The sequence below is a fragment of the Lissotriton helveticus genome, chromosome 3_1 (genome assembly GCF_964261635.1).
Source record: "Lissotriton helveticus chromosome 3_1, aLisHel1.1, whole genome shotgun sequence".
NCBI lineage: Eukaryota > Metazoa > Chordata > Amphibia > Caudata > Salamandridae > Lissotriton > Lissotriton helveticus.
Genome location: NC_136061.1, coordinates 1931090196 through 1931106839, shown reverse-complemented (window position 1 = coordinate 1931106839; position 16644 = coordinate 1931090196). Strand labels below are relative to the sequence as shown.

At 43.8% G+C, this 16644-nt stretch overlaps 1 protein-coding gene across 2 annotated transcripts in view; it reads left to right on the top strand.

The window, feature by feature from the left end:
* SPG11 (SPG11 vesicle trafficking associated, spatacsin) overlaps positions 1–16009 on the top strand; it is a 573976-nt gene extending 557967 nt beyond the window's left edge. The window contains exon 41 of one of the 2 annotated variants that reach the window (XM_078682963.1): positions 15383–16009. In XM_078682963.1, the coding sequence (XP_078539089.1) occupies positions 15383–15563 (181 nt within the window). In that variant the 3' untranslated portion in view covers positions 15564–16009. The remainder of the gene's footprint in view (positions 1–15382) is intronic. The other variant, XM_078682964.1, reaches the window with a different exon arrangement.
* Positions 16010–16644: the final 635 nt, after the last annotated feature.

Sequence of the window (16644 nt, the reverse complement as noted above, 5' to 3'; positions counted from 1 at the left end):
ATACTTTATTGCCATTGACGGAAAGAAGTATTAAGTTTAACAATAATGATTTTAATGACGGTGATGGGTGTGTTCAGAGATTCAACGGGGGAGTTCTGGGCTGGGCTCTCCTGGCAGAGTCAGGAGGGGCCCAGGCGCCACCACAGGCAGCGGTGGCACCCTAACCCCAGGCATGGCGGTTGAAGGCTGGCTGTGCGTCTAGAACAGGCCAGGTGCCAGGGCTACTGCACATAATTAATGGCCGTAATGATGGTTATGTGTGTGCTCGGATTATCACAGAGAAGGTGCAGTGCTGGGCCCTGTCAACGGAAGCAGGAGGGGCCTGGGTTGCCAGTGGAGTAGGCAGTGACCCTGGCGCCAATGCACCAGTTGCACCACTGGAAGCAACGGCTGTGTGCAATGCCTGCATTCCGCAGTTTTAGCATCACTAGGTTACTCTTGCACGTTGTACCTCCGATTTAGTCAGTGCTTTAAAGGGGCTGGTGCTCACAAGTGCAGAGTGTGCCTGCACTTCTCGCGGGGAGTTCAGTACTTTTAGTGGGAGAGTACCTGCACTTTAAAATCGGGCGCACACATACTCCTATCCAGTGAGTTCCACTTCTGAAATTCCATTTCAACCATTGGATTTAGCATATGTTACCCTTCATATAGCATGCCTTTTTGCACGGTGACTGCCAGAAATGCCCCGCTGTGTTTTGCCTTGTCAGTTTTTTCGCCTGTCGCCCCAGTAGTTGGGCATTTCCTAGTTAGCAACCCCTGCAGCAGAGCCTGGTGTGGATTTATGTGGTGCTGTTTTGAGTGGAAGGTTGCCTTTCTGTTCATGTGGCGCTCTGACTCCCACCGTGTTTTTTGCTTCCTTGGCATGTACTGTAAGCATAAGTATCTACTTGCACAACAGGAGGTGTGTGCTGATGTGGCACCAGTGGGTCTTTTGTCCTCCAAAACATGGCCACACAGGCTTCGTTTTCTTCCTATAGAGCGGGTGGTTTAGTGCTGTCCAAAAACTGCAGCACAGGTTTTCTGCTGTGGGTAGTCTGACTGCACACACTTCAAAAGTGCAGTCGTGACTGTTATACAGGTACTATTTTCCAACCTTCACCCTCCTGTTATTTATGCCCCCATAACAATAAAGACTATAACAAGCAACCATTAGGACAGGCACATAGAAGTTGCCAGCATTAAAAGGACAATAAATCTCAAGACATTATTTATTGTTTATACTTTTTTAATATGATCGTTCAGTTGTAGATAATGCTTTCTTGGTCATATATAAGGTAACAGAAATGCGTCTGACACTTCTTTATCATAACTTTTTAGCATGCTGCAGACTTGTAGACAGCACACCTTAAAAACATAGGCAAAGTCAATATCTCTGGTTAAACACTTATAAGGTCCCAAAGGCGAGACCTACTGGCTATGCCAATGCGTGTTAAAATATATTTTGGGGCGTTTTAATGTCCTGTCTACTCCCTCTCTCCCCAGGATCTTTTACGTCCAGGATAATGTTCATAAAATTCGCACACAGCTAATTCTAGGGATATAGTATCTTCTGGGAGAAAACTATGATATAATATAAAAATATACTAAAACCAAAAACTCTAAACAGCCCTGCTGGTGATCAAGGATGTATTGCTTTCTGAATCAATGGAATCGCAGTGGATATATGTTTTCAGTATATTATGCCTCTCGTTTCCGCCTGTGGTGTGTAGTGGGTGCTGATCTGCTTGTCATTTGTGGATTTTCACTTCTATTCCAGATTTCACATCTAAGCGTGTGTTCTTCTGGCGAGTCCTCATCGCCCCTCTGTAAACTATCCTCCCCTGATTCCCTATCCATGGTATGTCAGTACCTGATTCCAGGCCCCCACCCAACTCCTGGGATGCAATCTTTGTTAGCAGTGAAGCAATATAGAAGTTTGGCGAGAACAATCATTTTTATCAGGGCTATTCTGCCCATGATGGTTAAGGGCAGTGTTAACCAGAGCTTGACTGCTAGGCACAATAATGCCACAGCTGCCAGGACGTTGCTGTCCAAAGGTTGGTCCATCGTGCAGTAATCGTAGATCCCTAGGTATTTAATTGTGGTGGGTTCCCACTGCAGAGGGTCCCCCAGTGCTGCGAGCTTGGTCCCCTCGCCAACATCTACAGATGGGAATGCCCATTTGACCCTCGGCCCCGAAAGTGCTCCAAGGCTCTGATCACCTCCTGCTCATACAATAACAGATCGTCAGCATATACTGACAAATAAATTAGGTCATTGTTAAGCTGTAGTACATGGTAAAGGACGCCCTGACGGAGCACATTGGCCAACGACTCCAAGGCCATTGCAAACCGCATCAGTGATAGGGGACAACCTTGCCAGGTTTCCTTACTCACTGCATAGCTTTCTGAGGCAGTGCAGCCATCTTCACGTAGTCCACTGGGTTTGTATATAACAATTCTGTTCAGCTATTGAACCCACTGGGTAGGCCCATGTTGAACATCACAACCTACAGAAAATCCCAGGACAGGGAGTCAAAGGCTTTTTCAATATCTATCGCCCTAACCAATGCATTCGTGGCGAGCTCCGTGGAATGATCTATTAAGTAAATCAGTCGCCTAATGTTTTGGAAGGTGCTAACATGTGGGAATAAACCCTGACTGGTCGGGCAAATGAGTCTCTGTAATCGGGATAATAGTCTGTCAATTAGTATATGACTGAGAATCTTCTAACCGACATTCAGCAGGGAGAGAGGATGGTACGACCCAACCTCCTCACTGTTTCTCCTCGGTTTAGTTAAGGCCGTTATCAACCCCTCTCGCATACTGTGCGATAGCTCTCCGGCGTCTCTAGCGCATTAAACAATGAAGTCAGCCTGGGGACCAGGTCCTGCAAATTTCTTGTAAAATACGATAGGGAGGCTGTCTATGCCCGAGAGCTATCCCTGCGCTCCCCTAACCTCTTAATGACTCCAATGAAAGGGTTCACCCCTCCACAGAAATACGCTCCATACACGACATATTTGTGAATTGCCTGTGCACGCTCGTCTTGCCTGGCGTATATAGGCGTGAGTAATTGTCAAGAAATGCTCGATTCATTTCCACCTGCAAGTGGACCATCTTGTTTCGTGCATTCCTTATGCTGAGTATTTGTGATCTACGTTTATTAGGTATTATTAAGTAGCTTACCGGTTTTATCATGCTTGTTCTGGGCTTTGGTCAGATAGGAGCAGCAATCACAGCCCCTCAATTTCCCTATTAGGGCTAGTAGTGATTCCCATTTCAATGGTGGGGTGTCCACCTGTCGTTTTTTGTAACTCATTAAGTAACTCTTCTTGCTTTAGGATATCTGTGCCATGTAGTTGTCCCCTGGTGCCGCTCGCAGCCTTTCTTGGACAACTTTGCTGCACTTTTGAATTTACCTTGCCTGAGACTGTTGTTGGAGGAGTCCCTGCTTCCTGATCCACGAGGAGCTTGGCCACGCGCGGACGCTGCCGGGGGTTGGGACTGCGAGACCCAGGTTGCCTAGCGCTTTCAGATCCCAGCGCACCTGGTGTCTCTTCCCGCCCCCAACTCTCCTATTTAAACGTAGCGGGGACGCGCGCGGGGCACCGCCCGGGGCTAAGCCCGGGCAAAGGGCGGGTCCTCTGAGGTCCTCAGAGGCCGAAGTAGGCCGTGCTGTGCCCCCATCCCTTTGAAGCTTATTTCAACCATTACTAAGTTTGTGTGTTTTATAATTTATAAATTGTGGTCCCTATCGCTATTTGATTTACGCTTATTAACGCCATAGACCTTCTTTTTGTTTATTTGTTTAACAAATGACGGCCAAAAAGCTTAGGTCTGGTAGAATCTTGGTTGGTAAGGCCTGTTCTAAAACAAAATCTAATCCCCTTCGAAATAAGGATAATCAGGTAAAACAACTGAAAGGTAACTGTCAGCTGTTTAATCTTTGGGAAAGGGGAAAAAATAAAGCGGCCATGGCTGATTCTGCCCATATGCCTCTGGTAAAAGTTCCATCTGCCCAAATGGGACTGAGTCTTATGGGTTCAGGGTTTGAAAATAACATGGAGAAGGAAGTAACCTCTGTAGTTGTAAGTCCCGATCCTACCCCTGTCCCTTTCTCTACGCAAATTCCCTCCGAAGACAATCTACAAGCGGTGGAAGGCCGGGATCCAATTTCTTCGTCAAAAACTGGGGAGCGTTTTCCTAAAAAATATTTATCATCCCTTCTCTCCTCTTCCAGAGAAGCTCAAAATAACGACTTTGTTTTATCCGATTCGGATTTGGAGGTTTGTAAAAGATATATCGAGGTCGATACTGTTAAGAGCAGGGAGTCTATAAAAACACCTTTAACATCAATGCCACCGATTCTTCACTTATATAATAGCACACCCTCGAATATTTCTCAGTCACATATCTCAATGTATGTATAGGCATGTGTATGTATGTATAGGCATTTATATAGCGCACTACTTACCCGTAGGGTCCCAAGGCGCTTCGACCGCTGCGAAACCCTTCCTGGCTTCCCTGAGAGATGGTCCCTTAATGGGTATCTCCAGGGTGAGACCAGGCATCCCCGGCGGTCTGGTGGGGCCGTTAGTGAAGATGAGGCAAGCTAATGCCCAGAGTTGCCGAGTGTGAACGCTGATCAGAGTGGGCACCGAGGCGAGAGAATTATCGAGTCCGCTGACCCTGGTCCAGAAACCTGCCGCGCCGGGAATCGAACCCTGGTCCCGGGCCGTCCTCTGCTCTCGGGTCTGCCGCCTCTAACCAGTGAGCCACACTACTTCACTAGTCCCACTGAGTCCCACTCTCAATATATCAGGTATTGACTCCTTACTTCCGCCTAGGAGGGACAAATCGGAGAAACCAGTCTCTGACTTTTTATCTTCCCTGGAACATCTGCTGTCTTCTATTTTAGTATTATTAGAGAAATTTGTTGGGGGATCAGATTGCGTAATGGACACAGTTACCCAAATACTAAAAGTTTTAGTTCACTGTAAATTAGAGAGGGAGTCTGCTTCCAACAGAGATGTGGTTGCAGGAAAGTTTTCAGACCAAAAAACGGTTGAGTTAAAGACTGGGACCGTCAATAATTCCCATCCCCTAAATGCTGAAGAACAATCAGTTCACCTTGTGGAACAACCCTCCTCCAACTGTGTAGTACATTTAGTTCCATTGGTAGAGGTGTTACAAGAAGGATCAGTTAAGGATGATATAGTTCCGCCCCCATTGGAAATGGACTCATTATTATTAGAACCGCCAACAGTGGCCCCTTATGTAACAGACCCTAAGGACGATAAGGAACTTTTTCCCATTTTCAATAAACAGCAGGGTGTGGGTGACAAGGAGGCCCCCGATCCAGATGGTGTTGGAAATAAGGAGAATTCAGGGAAAAGTAAAAAACGTGGGGCAAAAAAGAGGCGTTTAATCAGAAGAATTGAAAAAAACAGACGGCGGAAAATCTGTTGGAAGGAAAACTTGGAATTAGTTTGTGTTCAAGAACCTCATCAGTCCCCCTTGACGGTACAAAATGATGAAATACAGACTTTAGTTCCTCAACCTTTGTATTCATGCCCCCTTGAGGGGCCCCCTAATACTATAGGGGTCCAGCCAAATTTGAAGCCGAAGAAAAACGAACCCATCACCATAAACTCTAGTTCCCCTAGGCTTAACCCCCTGGCGAGCCCCTTCTCTGTTAACAGGGAAATAGCAGCAGTCCGTCTAAATTCCCCTGAATCATTTATGGATGAGAGCGTAGACACTCTTATCCTGGATTTTCTTCCCCTGTTTGATGCAGATTGCATCTTAAATAGATCACTGCTTCTTAAATATTTTCAAGAGTCGGCAAATTTGAAATTGTTACTCACCTCGGACATAGACTTAGTACGGATCTTAAAGATCGAGGGGGGTAGCCTAACGAGGGTAAGATTCTACTCTAAATTAGTGGTGAATCTTATTCTACAACGGTCGGAATACTTTCAGAGTAGAGGGATCGACGTGACGCCCTTTTGGGGAGATTTCTCCTTTGATAAACCCTCTAAACCTTTAGGGCCCCTAAGATCCTCTATCCCCCTTCCGAAGGCAGTACTAGGAAATAAAGAACAAGATAGAGGGTTTAATGATCTAAAAATTCAACTATCAAAAGATCTCCGTTCAGTGTCTTACCCTAAGCCATCAATATTCCATCTACAGGATAAAGCAGGAGATGCCTCTGTCCGTTGGGACTGGCTTCCCGGCGTTCTTTCAAAGAACTTGACAATCGTCTATCCTCCTAATTCTCATCTTTAGCGAGAATATAACGCTATTATCCTGGAATTGTGCAGGGTTAAAGAACTGTCCGGAAAAAAACAATTTCCTCTTGTCATTAAAAGCTAGTGTGATCTGTCTCCAAGAGACTTGGTGCTCGGAGAAAATTCATTTGGGAAGGGACTATTTTGTTCTTGATGGTCAGGCTGTTTCCTCCAGGAGAGGACACGCCAAGGGGGGAATTGCCTGCCTCCTATCCACTGAGATAAAATGGAATTTCTCCCACTATATGGATTCTAGTAATCTCTTTCAAGCTATAACGTTGTTTAGTTTTGAGAACGTTAAAATAGCTAAACCTCTAGTATTGATTAACGCATATATTCCCCCTGAAGTGAGTTTTAATGTAATCTTAAGAAGAGTTTTTGTGTATATTCAGAGCCTAAGGGAGAATTTTTCTTCCCCTAATATTATTTTTGTAGGGGACTTGAATTGTAAAATTTCCAATACAAGTATGTCTCTGTTTCAAGATAAAGACAAAGAAGATTCATATCATATCCCACAAGCTCTTCTTCCCGAGAAATCTAAAACAAATAAGCGCGGGAAGATGCTCCTCAAAGAACTTTCTGAAATGGAGGGGATTATAGTGAACGGAAGACTCCCCTCTGACTCTCCGGCAAATTTTACTCATAAGTCCCATCAGGGAGAATCCATATTAGATTACGTTATAGTCGAGAACTCTTCATTTTTCTTATTTAAGGATCTTAGGGTCATTGATACGGTTTTCAGTGACCACAAATTACTCCTCTCTACCTTGAACATAACTCCTCAGAGCCTTGATCAATGGTCTGTAAATAGTGATCATGTAAGTTTTGAAGTAAAATCAGGAAGGTGTCATTGGAACACTCAAGCTGAACAAAATCTGGAGAGCGTCCTTGATACTGCAATTGATGATCTCGCCAATTGGCAGGGTTCAGAAATGATGTGCTTCCAAGATTTCATGACGTTAATAACTTCACTTACTAAAAAACCGAATAGGAATAGGTGCTCTGCAACTACTTCTTGGCCCCTACGAGCCATTAATATAGAAATAAATAAACTGGTAAGGAAACAATATCTGAATAGAACTACCGAAAGAGCTAGTGAAGTAACCTTACTAAAAAGAAGGAGGAAAAGGTTGAAGGAAAAATTACGGAAAGATGAGGAGGATGAAATTTGGATCAAATTAAGAGAGGCTACTTTTAAAGGGGATATGAGAAAATTCTGGTCACTTATAGGTGATGGGTGTGGATCAAGAACCCGCCCACTCCCTATTCCCATAGATGAGCATATATGGGTGGATTATGTTACATCCCTTTATGCAATAAACGGAATGTTATTATCTAATGTTGCAGTCAATGATAAGGATCAGCCTTTGATTCCCCTATCGGAAAAAGATATTAGAACAGCTATAAGGGAAATGCGTTCATCTGGCGCAATGGGGCCAGACGAATTACCCATTTCGGTTATAAAACACAACAGTGAAAAATGGAGCAAGTTGTTATGCCCAGTGTTTAATGCTTGTCTTTGTAGCGGAAAGATAGTTCCCTCATGGAAAGGTAGTATTTTAGTTCCCCTTTTTAAAAAGGGTGATCGATTAGCTCCCCAAAATTATCGCCAAATAGCTCTGTTAGACGCTATTGGCAAGGTTTTCGCTAGATGCCTCCTGAAACAAGTTAATGACTGGGTAGCCCAGGCAAATATTCTCCCTTTAGAACAAACGGGATTCCGTAGAAATCATGGTACCCTGGACAATTTAACCGCTCTCCAGGTAATAACGGATAAATACGTCAAGGTTAGAGGTGGGGGAGTCTATGCTGCTTTCATAGACTTCTCCACGGCCTTTGACAGAGTTGATCGCCCACTATTGTGGAGGAAACTATCTGCTCTGGGTATGCCAGTCAAGCTTTTGCATCTAGTTCAGGAACTCCACTCTGAGCCTTGGTGTAGAGTGTTGTTGGGGGGGGAAAGAGGCCTCTCCCAGGTAATTCCGACAGCCAATGGTCTTAAACAGGGCTGTTTATTGGCACCCTTACTATTTTCCCTTTATGTTTGTGATCTCCCACAGATCCTTTCCCTGAGTGAAGGAATAGCCCCCTCTTTAGGAGACAAACAGGTAGCATGTTTAATGTATGCAGACGACATACTTCTTCTTGATCTTACACCTAAGGGCCTTAATAGTCGCCTGCATGCTTTGCATTTATTTTCTAAAGAGCATCATCTGAAAATTAACATGTCTAAAAGCAAAGTACTGTGTTTCACGGGGAAGAAAAAATCTAAATTATGCAATTTCTGTTGGTTTTTAGGGAATGAAAAGTTGGAGGTTGTAAAGACCTATGTTTTTTTGGGAAAAATAGTTTGTGGCAATTTAAGTGACAAAGCACATATAGATGGTAACTCCAGGAAAGCCATGTCCCAGGGGAAGGGACTGGGCGCTCTTTATAAATCCACTGGTAGAAGACATTTTGCAATTCTCCTGGAGGCATTTCGAGCGAAAATGCCCGCTTCCCTGCTTTATGGCACTGAACTGATAGATCTAAGTCAATGGGGTTTTTTGGATACCATTGAGGGTAGACTCTTACGTTGTTTATTGTCAGTCAACAATGCGTGCACAGTAGAAACCCTTAGACTGGAATTAGGCCTACGAAGCAGCTGGGCTCAGGCGCTGGCAGGAGTAATACGTTGGGTTTTTCATCTAGCCAAGTGCAACCCCGATACATTAAGATGCCTAATCAAAAAAGAACTATTGGGCCCTATGAAGGAATATTCTTTACTTATAAAGAATTTTAGAAGGGCAGTTACGTTATTAAAATTAGAGGAATCATCGCTCTTCTCATTATCTTTGCATCAGCTAAAGCTGTCTTTAAAACGGGCAACATGGGAGTTAAGTTTTAAGAGGGACAGAGATATGTTTTGTACAAAGAAAGGTGTTACCATGGTTGTTAATTCTTTCATATTTAAAAAGTTACAACCTTATGTATCTTGGTCCCTCCCCCACGGCTTACGCCGCTTTTGGTTTCTTTTAAGATACGACCTTCTCCCTTTAAACAAATTATTAGCCAGATGGCATGGTTGTTCCGATAAATGTAATTTATGTAGCATTGATTCCTCAATTCAGGATATTTCCCATATCCTCTTTATATGTCCTGCCCTAAGGGCTCAGCGTCGAAAGTGGTTGAGACCAATATGTCTAAAGCTACGCATTTTTTCCTCTAAATCCCTATTGGACGCTATGTGCAATCCGCCTAATGAAATGTTTTGTCACAGAATTTTTAATTTTTTCAAATGTTTTTTGGTTTTATATTAATTGTTATGATTGTATGAAAAATTTCTGTTGTAATTGTATGCTTTTTATTTTTGTAAATATGTGGATCTCAGTTGAGTTCCAAATCATATATAAATAAATTGAAATTGAAATAGTTGTCCCCTGAATCCTGTACGTCATCGCTTCACAGTATCCACGCAGCACCACTTTGAAAGCTTCCCACTCCCATGACCTAGAGGATGCTGTTCCGTTATTCTCCCTGAAGTAATAATCAGTGGTTTCCCCAGTGTGTCTCAGAAAACCTGGTTCTCAAGCAGCTTAGTGTTAAGCCTCCAACCTGGGATCTGGGGCCACTAAAAATAAGTTACTTGGTGTTCAAATTTGTTCTAGGAACTCCGTAATCATAATAATGGTATAGAATATGATGACTATACCTGTAATGAAAAAGAAGTTAAAACATTTTGATTTTGGCGGTGTTGTAGTCTCCTGCATGAGAAGAATGAGAAATTTCATGTGAGTTGCGTCTGACTAATCTCTGGCACACTTGGGCACTCTCCTGGCAGACCATTATGACAAATTCTTTGGGTTCCTGGCCTATCCAGTGATATCGTTTTCTGACAACTTTACTCCAGAATTCTGAAGCAGTTTTATGGGAATTGCTGGATGGCTCAAATATTCTGTATGTGGTACTTCACAGCAACACAAATATTTGAAATCCAAAAAATGCAAAATGTTTCAGGAAATACATACATCATTAAAAAGAGAAGTCTGTTTACAAGCCTCTTTATGGGTAAACCTTTCGAGATCGAAAACTGAATTCCATGCAGAATTCTTTCCTCCAAACTTGTGGGGGTCTCCTATCTAGATGGCAGGGGATTCGAGTACCTCATATGCAGTGCAAAAATGTGAAATCTAAATCTAAAATCCGGTATTTTTAAAGCACAAACAACTCACCCCCAAGGGTTTCAAGGCACTTGGAGCAGTTGGAGAGATTAGGTGACCTATTGCCCAAAGTCACATGGTGCTGAGCTGATCTGGTGCTGAGCTGATCTGCCGCTGGTGTTGGGGAACGGACTGTGAGCCCTGCACTCTGGAGTCAGCCTCCCTGGCCGCTGCGCCACACCTCTCCAGAAAGGAGAGCCTTCTACGTATAAATGATCATGCTCCACCCAACTTCTCCCATAAATCTTTTTTTTAACACTTGAGGAAACTTATCTTTTCCTCCACAGCATGCACTGTGCTTTGTGTGTCCTTCCTTTTTGATGTCAACTGTCCGTGATAGGGTCAACAGTTGCTAAATGTGCAGACCAAGGTGGTTGATGTCATTCTTGCAACAAGACATCCAACCACGAAGCCGGTCTACGCTGGACACTGGGACAAATGTATTGTCTGTTGTGGTGCCCGAAACACCAGCCCCTTACAAACTAAACTTTCTAATGTCATTTTGTTTGTTCTTTCATTATCCCAGCAAGGTCTTTCTGTGGGCACATTGAAAGGCATTTGTCTGCCATTTCAGCCTTTCTGTATTTACCTCATCAACAGTCTTTGTTTAACCAGTTGTAGCCGTTTTATAAAATGTTAGACAGACACGTATCCTCCCAAACCATTAGTTATATTTCAGTGGGGTCTAATAACGGTCTTGACATTTCTCATGTGCAAGACATGTGAATCTATCCACAGCTGTTCCTTAAGTCTTTTGACATCTAAAACGGGCTTCCTCAGTGCTGTTACATTAGCGCATCACATGAGTAAACTACAGATGCCTTTGTTGCAACAGCTCCACATTACCTACTTTCCAGACAAATTTATGCTGAAGATTCAGACGGCGTTCCCACAATAGATCATGACTCCCTTCCACATGGGCCTATCGATCCCTCTGCCGTTGTTTCACCCCCCTTCACCCTTTGAAAGGTTGCTTAGACCCTAGAAGGGCACTGAGCTTTTATACTGATGACACAAAGGACCATTGCATGGGTTATTAGCTATTTGTGTGGTTTTCTGTTGCAAAATAAAAAAAGCAAAGCAGTGCAAAAGAGGACCCCTAAGAATTTCAAGGAGCCAGTCAATGCTACTGTAGTCACCCTGAGGGTTGAGAAAAAAATTTAAACCCTCTTCTACTGTCCCAAAATACATTAAAGTGCTGATTCCACCTGACTCCCTAATAGTGCGCACCAGCTGTAAGCGCGCCTCCGCTCTGGCCTCTAGCCATGCTCCTCTTCCGGACTAGAAAATCAAGAAACTAGATACAGTGGGCAATAGGGTGGCAGTTGGAGTGGCAACCCAAAGTTGTATAAGCAGTTTGGTGGCTACCCTGTCATGCTATGAAACGGCACAGTGGGATGAGATGCAAGAGTTCCTTAGGCACCTTCTGGATCTGTCCAGATACTGTGGGGAGGGGATAGTGTCTGAGGTCACAGTCATCTCAAACTCTAGCATTCCCTGCTCGTTGGATGCCATATGCACAGTGAATGGGCATTAATACCAGCACCATTCTCGGACGCCACGCCTTCTCTCTATCTCCGGATTCAAGACTGAGAGCCCAAGGTCCAGCAGCATTTCCTCAACCTCCCATTTGAAGGGGAGCACCTTTTCAGGCCCCAGGGTGAATAGATGCTTGAGAAAATCAGAAACGACACAGAGAAGGCAAAGTCCATGCAGGCTTACCACATGCAGACCGGGTGAGGGCACAATAGACACCCCTACAAAGATAACAAAAGGGATAGGGGCAGAGGTGGCTCCAGAAAGGGACCTACCGCTTCTATACAGTTAATTGTCTGGCCTAACTTAACCCTGTCCCCCATCATGCGTCACCAGTCGGGGGAAGGACACCTGACTTCTTTCCTAGGGGGAAATCACATCAGACAGGTGGATCCTAGCCATAGTCCAACACAGCTATTGCCTTGAACTACACATGACCACCCCACCACAACAGCATCCCACACCGTACAGATATTCTAAGCATAGAACACCTTTCTCTCCTTCAGGAAGAAGTCCAGGCCCTCCCACAGAAAGGTGCTGGAGAGAGGGTGCATCCGCAACATCAAGGAAGCAGCATCTGCTTTCTGTACTTTCTCATTCCCAAGGAGAACAGTTCTCTCAAACCCATCCTTGATCTGAGGCCCCTCACTATTTCATCCTATCAGTACATTTACATTTTTGCATAACAACCCAGCAGGCCATCTCCCCCTTCTTCAGCAGGGTAACTGGATGACAGCGCTTGATCTCGAGCACGCCTGCCTCCATATCCCCATCCACCCTGCTCATCAATGGTACATTTGATTTGTGGTAAGAGGAAATCACTGCCAGTTTAAAGTACTTCCTTTCAGGGTCACTGCGGCTCCAAGGTTATTTTTCCAAAGGGCCTAGCAGTGGTGACTGCGCATTTGCAGACGGAGTGCTTTTCCCTACCTTGATGATTAGCTTAGGTATGTGCTTGTAATACTGCTGCGATGAGTTTCTCAGTCACATGCTCACAGTCATGACCTTCATGCATTAACCAGTTCTTCGAGCAAATTGAGCAGGTGTGCACTGATTTATCCAACTTCTCCGAGTACATCTCTAAGATCTGCAAGAGTATGGAAGCTTCACTTACCTGGTTTGGTAGCACAGCTGAAATATCCAATTAAGCTATCCTACCAATCCCATCCTGTGCATATGAAATTGGTTGTATTAGCCTTGAACAGCTTACAGATGAGATGTTCCAACAGTTGGTAAATTCAGTCTCCTCTGGTTTCCCTTTGGATCCAATTCCTCCTTTGCTTTGGAAAAGGGTGGTTACTAGTCCTCAGTGGAACATCTGTAATAAATCCATTTCGGAAGGCTATAGTCCTGGGTGAGTGGAAGATGGCCCTGGTTGTTCCATTGGTAAGAAAGGCCAATGTTGGCCGTCCATTTTAAGAAACCTTTGCCCCACATTGTTGCTGCCTTTCCCTGTAAACATTTTTGAGAAATATATCAATAGGCAGATTTCCAGGTTTGTGGAATAACACAGCACCTTGGACTCATTACAATCTGGTTTCCGCTCAGCGCATGGAACAGAAAGCACTATAGTATTTGTTCTAGACGATCTTCGAATGTCAGCTGACAGTGGCCATACAGTAGATTTAGTGCAGCTTAACCCGTTTGCCGCCTTAAATACAGGGTCGCAAGATATACTGTTATTAGGATTGTCAGAGACTCAGAACTCAGCACTCCAGTGGATCAGATGCTATTTGGATCACACATATCAAGCTGCCCATCTCCCTCAATTCCGTTCTGAATTTAAGGTCTTAATGTAGGATGTTCCTCAAGGCTCCTCGTTGAGCCCTACCGTTTTTAATCTGTACAGCCGTCCTCTGGCTCAGCTTATACGATCCTTAGGGTTTTATATATGAATGATGTGGTAAACAGTTTTTTGCTTGCATCTTTTGATAATACACAATGTCTAATCCCTGCTCTGCCTTTCAAGATGGTATACAAGCAGTCGCTTGCTGGCTATCTCAGACGTTTTTTCAAATGTAATTCCAATAAGTATGAAATTCTGTTCTGCTCTAATGTCTCTATGTCAGCAGGCACCCCTACTACTTTTTGCCCATCTGACATGAGCTTCCTTTCTACCTCTGATGAAGTGGCTCTGAAATAAGTTTTTCACTTTGATGGGAAATTGACTCTGTCAAGCCAGGTCAGTCAATTATCGACCACTTGCTTCTTTCTTTTATTGCTTTTAATTTAAAATTCAACCTTCCTTACCTTCTTCTACCTGGTCTGTAGTTGTTCAGTCGACTAACCTTCGTTCTTTGGATTATCATAATTCTTTGTTTCTTGGATCTGTGGCAGGACGTCTAAAGAGGTTACAGCGAATTCAGAATACTGTTAGCAGGTTGGTGGCCTACTACTGACTGTCACATTTGTACAAATAGATGAGAGCCTGACAAGTGCAGGTTTGTAGCTATCAAGGTGGCCCATTTGGATCCTCCCCAAAACTGACCAAACTATGTGGGGTTTTTCAATTCCTGGAAAGCTTTTTGGTGTTGATTAAACGAGTCTGAGGATATGGTGCTTCCATGTCTCCTCTCCAGAGAACACAAAAGAAAAGACTACTCTCTCTTGTGAGCAAATCTTGTTTCCTTGTGGAAGTAATGAGAATCCTATTCATGTTGGTACACTGGTTTGAATAATAAGGCATGTTATGGTTCTGTGACTAGATTTGATTTTTTTTATGTCCCTACACGTGATCAGCTCTCCTATTTCAAGTGAGAGTTGGGATTTCTGAATCGTCCTTTGCTTTTTTACCAGACAGAAAACATATTTTAGCTAAATATTACAAGAGTCATGTTCATCACGCTGTGCTTTGACTTAAATCTGTGATAAATGATCCAACTAGAAATTCAGTGTTCAAAGTTCTAGATAGAAAGGTCTATTCTGCTACTAAATTCCTTAGCCTCTTATGGGATGTATGCAATATATGTGCCACAAGTTAAGGAGCAGAGCATCTCCTTTGTTTTGATTAAGATTAAGGGCCTGAGTCACAGTTTGGCGGATGCTACTATGTTACAACGTGATGGGTATCCCATCTGCTTTATTACTAGTGCCATAGGATATAAGGCACTTGTAATAAGGCATTCAGGATAACCATCACGTTTCTGGCGGAGTAACCTGTCTGTCAAACTCTAAAACAGGTCCTAAGAAATAAGCTGCTACATTGAGCAACGTGTTCTTAACTGGTGGCTTGGCTTCCCAACCATTGTATTTCACAGTAAACCCACTGCCCCTTATAGGCACTTTCCACCCATTGACCCTTATTAGTCACCATTCTCATCCCCACCCATTGCACCTTCGTGGTGACCTCTCACACACTGTACCTCTTCTCTTCCAGGTTCCAGCAGCATAGCACACCTCCTTCTGCTACTCACAACCTAAAGAAGCTGCTCAGCTACTGTGAAGACATCTTCCTGTACTACCAGCTGGCTTATGAGAACAAGTTCTACGATGTCGTGAACATGCTTCTTAAGGAGCCTCAGACTGGCTGCTGCCTCAAGGACATGTTGTCTTGCTAGACATCGCATACGGGCAAGGCTCCCTTTTCTCCCAGTGTTGCCCCTGGGCTTGCAATGTTTGTAAAACTGGCAGGAAGAACAGAAGAGATAGCCAAGCTTGTGACAACAGGCTCAGCAGAGCACAGCATTTAAAGTGAGTTCAGCAGCATCAAAATGTTCCCCACTCTTCAGCAGGACAGAGACCGTTCTACCGTGTTACAGTATTACAAAAATATTCGCCATGTGTTTCTCCTGTGTAGTGAACGGTAACAGACTGCAGAACCAAGTGAGAAAAGAATACAGGTCTCACTCACCAGCTGTACTCTTTTTCACATTCCCACACAAACTTCTTAATTGTACTATGTCCAAGTATGTTCACTCCTCTGCGAGTGTTTTGTGTTTTTGCTCGACTACCTACCCAATAAATAATTGTGGTCCTAAATCAGTCAATAAAATGTGCACTTTTATTGGTGTTTGTTATTTATAGTACATACTGAGTAAGTTATTTGTCTGTAGGCACTTTTGTGAGAGGCATAGACTATACAAACATGAAGGTAAGTGGTCTAAGACTTTTTCTACCGTTTTGCATTCTGGAGAGGAATGGAACACAAAGACAGTAGCTAGTGGTGAAAATGGTTAGTAGCGGTGAAGTCACAGCCGGGCCATGCTGTCGTCAGGATAGGTGAGGTTTTGGCGCAGAGGCATTGAGTCTAAGAAGCGCTTGTTTCTTCCACTTTTTCAGTGGGTCCCAGGATCATTTGCTTCCTCACTTTACTGGGTTGATAGAGGTGCTAGATTCAGCATAGGATAAGCCAGCAAAAAATTCAAGCAGAAACAGCATAAATGTGGTTGTTCCTCCTTGTCTTATTGTATATTGTGAACATTAGTTTATTTCATTCTCTGTAACATGTATGTCGATTTCCATTTTGGAACAGTCTCCATCTTATCATGAGCCACTCATCGAAGAAATGCCACAGCGAGTTGTCACACAGACACCACACACTTGCATTATGCACCATGCGTCATTGCATGCCAAAAAAGATGCACATTAAGGGCAAAGCTCAAACCTGGAGAGAAGTTGATGGATAAATATCCTGAAAAC